We start from the raw sequence: 8,892 nt of genomic DNA on the forward strand, positions 1-8,892 counted from the left end.
GTATGAATAAAGTGTGTTTTCCTTCAAATCTGGTAGTTTATCCAATTGAATTGCATCCGGATGCAACCCCTGGCACTTGCCTTTAAATAAGGAAATGTTAGGGTCTAACCTATCTTCTTAGTATATTTTGAGGAGGTTTGGTCTGAGAAGTAAGATAAAATTGATAAGGACAATTAATTATGATTAATTATGTTCTCTTCCAGTCCATGGAAAATAATGTGACAAGAACCAAATGTGATTATCTATACCATAACCAAATAGCAATAAATGTAGATTCAGAACAAAATATCTGACCAGCCTTTAGTGACTACTTTGACAAATTTGACTTTAGAAGGCTAGATAATTTTATGTGCAAGTGCAGAGACAATGCATTTGAGAGTTCCACACAGGGGAGGCAATGGCCTAGTGGTATTATCGCTGGACTACTAATCCAGAGACCCAGATAACATTCTGGGGACTTGCGTTCGAATCCTGCCTCAGCAAATGGTGGAATTTGAATTCAATAAAATATCTGGAATTAAGAATCTAATGATGACCATGAATCTATTGTCGATTGTCAGGAAAAACCCACCTAGTTCACTAATGCCCTTTAGAGAAGGAAACTGCCATCTTTACCTGGTCTGGCCAACATGTGACTCCAGACCTACAGCAATATGGTTGACTGTGAACTGTCTTCTGGGCAATTAGGGATGGGCAATAAATGCTGCCTAGCCGGAGATGCCTCATCCCGTTAATGAACAATAAAAACATAAGTTCATTATATTCAAAATCGTGGGGGTTTAGGCTTATTATTTGAAGTATTAACAGAGGGGTATGAAAATAAGCAATACTCATTAAAGTACTTGTGCTGGGTTTAGAAGAGCAATAATGATTAGGGAGCCTCATGATTCAGTCTTAGGATAATTACTGATTCAAGTTGATACAATAACCTCAAGTTCAGAAACAGTGCAAAGTAGCAGAATAGGTGAGGCATTGGAACTGGAAAGGGCATTTCAAATTAAGGAATTAACTGGGGAAAATATGACATTGATAAGAAAAATGATGGCCGAAATTAAATGCAAACAAATGCAAAATAAAGCAGAAAGCAAGGAAATATAAACAGATGTATTTTCCATTAAGGATTTTGAAGCAGCCAAATGTCAAGCTGAAAGATATTTTAGTCTCCATAGATTTGACACTACATACCTACTTAACTAGTTGATTTTATCTTGAATTCAAGGGGGCAGTTTAAAGTGTGACTGTCTTATGAAGTCCAACGTCCATTAGAAGCTACATAGCTTAGAATTAAAAGTGCCTGGTCAGTGTAACTTAGTTCTGCATCCTTGCTTCTACAAGTGGAAAATCAAAACCGTAATTAATATTTTTTGTTTGGACCAGATTTCAATAATTAAGTCATCAACTAATGAAAGGGCATTTTCTTAAGCAACTTTGCAAAAAAAGATTCAATTTTTGACTATTTGAAGCAAGATTAATTTACCATCAAACTGTTAGATTAATTATGTGCTTCAGTTTGAGTTTTGTTAAATGCATTAATGCTCATGTATTTGGTAATTTGCTAACTAAGACTTAGGTCAGAATTGAACCAGGAGGGCAAAAAATATTTTGGGGCAGGCAAGAATGGACCAGTGTGCTAAGAACACTGATAGAGATCTACAAGATTATGAAGGGCATGGACAGAGTGGACAGTCAGAAGCTTTTTCCCAGGTTGGAAGAGTCAGTTACTAGGGGGCATAGGTTGAAGGTGCGAGGAGGCAAGATTTAAAGGTGATGTACGAAGCAAGTTTTTTACACGAAGGGTGGTGGGTGCCCGGAACTGGCTGCCGGGGAGGTAGTGGAAGCAGATACTATAGTGACTTTTGGAGGGCGTCTTGACAAATATATGAATAGGATGGGAATAGAGTGATACAGTCCCGAGAAGGGTAGGGGGTTTTAGTTGTGACAGACATCATGTCGGTGCAGGCTTGGAGGGCTAAAGGGCCTGTTCCTGTGCTGTAATTTTGTTTGTTCTAACTGTGTGCAGCAGTTTTTGGATATGTTTCAGACTGGGATCAGGCATGGAGGAAAATAAGTAGATGTATTTTTAATAAGAGCGAAGTTATTTTGCATATGTATATCAACTTCCACAGATTGTAAGCATAGTTTGTGCAAGTCCCCACCCTATAGTGTTGACATTTATGGCAATTTTTGACACAGTTCTCATAGCCAACATGTTGCTTCACCGTCCAACCAGTCTAATTCCCACTTTGTTTCAAATGTTCTAATCCTGTCATTCAAATTTGTTTTATTTTACTTGAATACTCCAAAAATATGTCAGCATAATTACTTCTGACAGTCACAGTGAATATGCTTTAAGTCATCTTACCCCAAATATAGATACTTAATCACTCATTAGAGACAAATTCTAAAATATGTATGTTGTACAGAAATTCAAAAATAGTCACCTTTCTTCAGAAAGTCATTTCTGTTTTTGAAGAATGTTCAATGAATAAATGTACTATAGATTGGTCTATTCAAAGTATTTATCACATCAATGCAATGACTCCAGCCTTCTTTACATAACGCTTTATTCTTTCATGGGATTTGGTGTCACAGGCAAGGGCAGGGTTTGTTTCCAATCCCCAATATTCCTTGAAAAGCTCTGCATTCTTGAACCATGTAGTTCATCTGGTTTGATGTTCCTTGGTACAACTGAGCATCTTGTTAGGCCATTTCAGAGGGCAGCCAAGAGTGAGCCATATTACTGAGGATGTGAAGTTGTGGGCCAGATCAGGTAAAGGTGGCTGATTACCTCCTTCAGAGGACATTAATGAACCAGATGGCTTCAATTTGTGATTGTTTCCTGGTTGATGTAACTTTATTGCAGATTCTATTAATCAAGTTTAAATTCCACAAACTGCATTTGAACCCATGTCCCCAGATCCATAGCCTGAGTCTATGGATTACTAGTCCAATGATGTTAGAATATTGTCACTGTCTACCATGTTATTGTGGCTGGTGATAAAATTAAATCTGTTTTGTGCCATCTCAGGAGTTTCCATATTCCTAATGCCTCTGAAACTCTCAGGTGGTAACAATATTTGTGGTTGTGCTAACTTGTAAATTGGGCTCTTGTGGCATAGTAGTAGTGTCCCTACCTCTGGGCTAGAATGCCAAGGTCCAAGCTGCAGGTACTCCAGCGGTGTGTAACAATTGAACAAATTGATTGAAAATGTATAGTTTTGGATAGGCTTAGATCTCTACGTGGTGAATTTTGGAGACAAGGACATAAATTGATAGTTTAGTTCCGTACAGAAAAATATTGACGTATCCTGCCGGTATATCATAATCAAAAGAATTTTGAGACTCCTATTGTGTAAATAAGCAATGTGGGAAATAACAAAATTGGAATAGTGCAAAATAATAGTTTAATTTGGAGACGTTTTCATTGAAATTGCAAAGAGCAGCAGAATAATCATTGAGCCTCAGTGTAAATGATGGAATTGCACAATTTGTTAACGTAATTTATGAATGACTAAACGTGTGCCTGGGACCCTGGAAAAAATACCAGTGTCGACCTCATTTAGTGCCTGGTTTATGTTATACATTTAATAAATCTAATTGTTGTTTAGAGCTCTCACGATATGTTAAGATACTGGGACGAAAACAAAACCCAAGTCTAATGTCATTAATTTAAAATGATTTGTGTTATCATTTAAATTCAATGAGCCAAATTTTCAGGCCACTTTGTTCCTGAATTCAAGAACGGAGGTAGAAAGTGGGAATGTGTGAGAAAATGCTGCAACCACCTTATGTAATAGGATTGAGACACCATCATTAGCACCTCCTATTTTGAGGAATTAAGTTTGGTGTCCAGTAAGGCTGCCTGTCCCCGTGGTATGCAGACAGTTAGTTTCGTTAAGAACCTTTAAGTGTTACTTCAGGAGGCCAAGTGGAATATTCACAGCTGTCGGCTGGCCTGCAATCTTTCCCCACTGACCTGATAGACATACAGCAAAAGACAGCTTGTAGAGTATCTCCAGTGCCACTGCGTCAGTGACTAATACTTTATTTTTTGCATTTAATTTATTTAAGTTGTTGTTGAACAGGCAGCTTTTCTTGTTGAGGCTTGTTTCTAGTTGGTTTGTGTATTGCAACCATGTCTTTTTCTGAAGCAGGAAGACCTCTTGATGAACCCACCAGCGTTGAAAGCCTATATGCCACTCTTGATATTGTACAGCATCCATCTACATGTCAATTAACCTTGTAAACATCTTAACTCCTTTGAGTTCATCATCATCATTGTCATCATCATAGAATCCCTAAAGTTTGGAAGCAGGCCGTTTGACCCAACAGGTTCACACCGATCCTCTGATGAGCATACCCCTACACTATAACCCTGCATTTGCCATGACTAACCGACCGAGCCTCCATATCCCTGAACACTATGGGAAATTTAACATGGCCAATCCACCTAACTTGCATATCTTTGGACTATGGGAGCAAACCGGAGCACCCAGCAGAAACCCACGCAGGCATGAGGAGAAGGTGCAACCTCCACACAGTCATCTGAGGATGGATTTGAACCCGGGTCCCTGGCGCTGTGAGGCAGCAGTGCTAACCACTCCCGAGGAAGATTTCTGACGCAAAAACAAACCTGATTCGTTTCCCACAACTGTAGTTGTTAAGCCAGCCCAATGGCTTTTTTTTTAAGAACACTCACTATATTTTTATTTTTACTGGGTTTTTTGTTTTGGATCTTTGGACTGTGAGCAGTCGCATTTTTTTGTAAAATGAGGAGAGCAGACAAACCGCTATTTGCTTCTGAGGCTAGTCCTGGAAGGTAATTCTTGTTGGAAAAATACGTTCTAGTCCTTGCAGTTCCAGATCTGCATTATGCTCAAACAGATGGCAGATGCTGAATGTTAACTGGCATCTTGTAGGGAGACAACCAGTTTAACAAAGAGAACCCAAAGTTTGAACTCATTTTGAACGTGTTTAGGTCAGGAGGATTGTGCCTGCGAAAGTTACAGGACAAATCTTTGGTTGCTCTCCGGTTATCCTGTCATTATCAACTTATTGAAAGTTCGAAGAATGGAATCCAAGCTATAAATATTAAGTGAATGTTACTCAAGGCTGACTGAAAACTATTTTCCTGCACCAGTGTCTTCAGAAACTAATCAAGATACAGTTCCATGAGCCTGTGAGATTACGTATCATGGAGATTGTTTAAGTGAACTGACCAGTTACATTTCTTTTTTTTCTTTTTATTCATCCCTTAACTGAGTCATTTGTATTTGTGTGAGAGTGGGGACTAGAATCAAAGAAGATTGATTTTAAATCATAGACGTTAATTAGATTTCCTTGTTACTTAACAGTTGCCTTAGCAAAGCAAAGTTATCAGGAGAAGTAATTGTTGGAGTAGTAAAGACATTACTGATTTTGGGGAGTAATGATTTGACAGGGCTTCAATCGTAATTAGAGAATGCCCAAAAGAGGTTCAAGAAATGGAGCGATCGCAAGAACTGGTTCCTGGTATTCTTCCCTTGTGCATAGTAACTCAAATGAAGGTTAACGTGACACCACAAACAAATGAAAGGGTAGCTGAAACTTCACTGAAAAACGAAGATAATCCAGTTAGTGTGTTTGGTATGACATCATGAATTGAAAAACAAAAAGCAAAATCTAAATTAACACAGTCGGTTCATACTGAGGTAAAGGCTGAAGGAGTTGTGCAGTGCAATTATCTTCAGAGTGCTGATCAAGAAATGGAGACGTTCTCTCAGACCCGCTGATAAGGAATCATCATTTCTACATTAGGTCATGGTAACATCCAGCTCTCATAGGGAGATATTACGAATAATGCGTGAACTTCCAATGGCAGGACGTGTGGGATCCTGAAAAACTCAGGCATTCATAAAGCAGGTATTTTACATAGGAAAGCAATTGCAATCACAAAGATGGATTCACAGACTAGAATATTAGATTGATCGTGCATCATTTTTAACTAAAATTAATTTGTTAAAATAATATTGGCCAATCCCATTGACAACAGGAGCCAAGGAATTTTCCACTTTTGTCACACCCAATGGATTGTGCCCATATGCCTCAGCCACATTTCAATAATTAGTGAATAGAGTTATAGCTAAAGTATCTAATTATATAGTTTACTTGGATGACATTGCAGTGTGCAGCATAAGTAGAACAGTTAGAAAACATATTTACACAATTACAGTCGGTCACATTAATGTTAAATCTGGAAAAAAGAGAATTTGCAAAAGCTACGTTGACATATTTAGGAAATGTTGTAGGACAAGGACAGGTATCACCCAGAACAGCAAAGTAAGAGCTTTAATTGATTTCCCACCCTTTTAAAACAAAATGTAGTGACATTTTTGGGAATGTGCAAATTTTATCAAAAGTTTTTACATAATTTTAGTGCAATAGCCATATCCTTCCTTATTTTGCTGCAAAAACAAATGCGAGGCAGCCTTTGAAAAGCTAAAAGCAATTTTAATAAATGAACCTGTCTTAACTCCACCTGAAGTAACAAACTGTTTAAATTAATAGTAGATGCTAGTGATTTGGGGATTGCAGTAGTTCTCTTCCAGAATGATGAGACTACAGTGGAGAAGTTTGGCTTATTTTTCCAAACAGTTAAATCAACATCAAAAAAAGATAGTCAACTATAGAAAAGAAAGCATTGGTAAAGCTAACAGCTCTTCAACAGTTCAAAGTTTATGTTTGACACAGAAATTATAAGATTTTGGCCTTTACTGATCATAATCCTTTAAGTTATATTGAGCAATCCATGACTAAAACTCCAAGACTGTTTGGAGGAAGCTTAAGTGTATAACATTTTAACATAAAATTGTATACATTTCCAGGAAAGAAACTGTAATTTCTGTTGTTTTATCCAAAATGTAAACTATTGACAATTTAAGCATGTAAAGAAGGAAGTTGAATTGTGATTAATAATCAGATAGGAGGAAGAATGAAAGGCTTTGTTTTGTTTGTCGGTAAGTATTTCTAACAGTGTCGTGAAACACATTTTTGAAATGGGGTTTCATGTTTTTGAGTTTGATTTATTTCTTTTTTATCATTTTTGGATTGGAGCTTTGAACTGTGAGTTGAGAGCTAAAGGTGATCTTTGGACTATGAACATTGACTTGTTTAAAAAGAGAGCGAACAAACAAACTGATGTTTGCTTGGAAGGCCAGATCTGGAAGTAAATTGATTCTTGTTCATAGAACGCTGTAGACATTTCGGTTTTGGAGATAGATTATGCTCAAACAGATGTCAGATGATGAATGTTAACTTGTGTCTCATAGGGAGGCAACCAACCTAACAAAGATGATCCAACGTTTGAACAGTGTTTAAGTCAGAAGGATTATGCCTGCAAAAGTTACAGGACAGCAGTTTGGTTATTCCCTGGTTATCCTCTCATTATCAACTTATAACAGATTCTATTCTTTGAACTTGTAATAAGTAGTAAGTGAAGATTTCTCAAAGCCTACTGAAAGCTATTTGTACATGGTGTCTTCAGAAACTAAGCAAGATTAAATCCCATGTTCTTGTGAAATTATGGATCAAGGAAATTACTTGAGTGGACTGGTCACTTATCTCATTTTTTTTCTTTCTCTTTGATTTATCCCTTAACTGTATCTGTTTGTCTGTCTTTGTATGACTGTGGGGTAAACCCAATAAAATTGGGTTTAAATCGTAGACATTAATTAGATCACCTTGTTGCTTAACTTTGTTCTGCTAAAGCTACTGTATTATTAATAAATTGTTAATTTTTTGTTTATGCAATAAACCTGGTGTCTGGTATGGATGTTGAGAGTCTGATAACGGTTACTCGCAAAGTCTGATATTAGTCATTCATAATGTCTGGTTACATACCGTTGGGGTCAATTTTGAAGGTTATTGAATGTTTTAATTTTACTGTGTTGCACATACATGGTTGGAGACACAGATTTGATTTGGCTTTCTTCATGTCATAACAATATGAGTAATAAGCAAACATTGCTATTTATTTAGAAATATTTGTTCTTATTACAGGCGGCTTTTCTGGGACAGCGTGGCTTGGTTGAAAATGACTTCTTGACGAAGGTTCTTGATGGAATGTCTTTTGCCGGATTTGTATCAGAAAGAGGACCTCCCTACAGATCTTGTGATTTATTTGATGATGTAAGAATTTTGGAACACACTTTTCTTGTTCTATCCTTTTATTGTGTAAGACTTTTTAAATGATTGCTATTTCAAAAAAAATGATGTGATGAAATGTTGATCATTGGTACTAATAGACTTAACAACATATATCTCATTTTCAACTATCAGAACAGTTTGTATAATTGCATTGCCCGTATTGTGTTTTCTTTGTAATCCCATTTAGTTGATAGTTAAGTTTCCTAGAATTGTATCCAATCATCTGGGGGCAATACTGGAATGTCATGTTAGATTGTTATTTTCCATAGTTTTATTCATCTATCTAGCCTGAATTGGATTATTAAAGCTTATTGTACTCTCGATGTTAGCTTAGGATCTATCCAAGGGAAAACGGATGAATAATTAAATAGGAGATAGTAGGAACTGCAGATGCTGGAGAATCCAAGACAACAAGGTGCAGGGCTGGATGAACACAGCAGGCCAAGCAGCATCATAGGAGCAGAGAGGCTGATGTTTCGGGCCTAGACCCTTCATCAGAAAAGGGGGAGGAGAAGGGGGTTTTGAAATAAATAGGGAGAGAGTGGGACGCGGATAGAAGAGGGATAGAGGAGAGGATAGGTGGAGAGGAAACAAACAGGTCGAAGAGGCGGGGATGGAGCCAGTAAAGGTGAGTGTAGGTAGGGAGTTAGGAAGGGGATAGGTCAGTCCAGGGAGGACGGACAGGTCAAGGGGGCGGGATGAGGTTGG

The 8,892-nt window shown here is 37.6% G+C and overlaps 1 protein-coding gene across 1 annotated transcript in view; it reads left to right on the forward strand.

Moving 5' to 3' along the window:
- The first annotated feature begins 5,483 nt into the window (after window positions 1-5,483).
- The window catches only part of sbf2 (SET binding factor 2), a 207,845-nt gene continuing 204,436 nt past the window's right edge, over window positions 5,484-8,892 (forward strand). The window contains exons 1-2 of the mRNA XM_048607330.1: window positions 5,484-5,612; window positions 8,038-8,166. Of these exons, the coding sequence (XP_048463287.1) occupies window positions 5,484-5,612; window positions 8,038-8,166 (258 nt within the window). The remainder of the gene's footprint in view (window positions 5,613-8,037; window positions 8,167-8,892) is intronic.

Source organism: Rhincodon typus, chromosome 17, assembly GCF_021869965.1.
Source record: "Rhincodon typus isolate 14 chromosome 17, sRhiTyp1.1, whole genome shotgun sequence".
Taxonomy (NCBI): Eukaryota; Metazoa; Chordata; class Chondrichthyes; order Orectolobiformes; family Rhincodontidae; genus Rhincodon; species Rhincodon typus.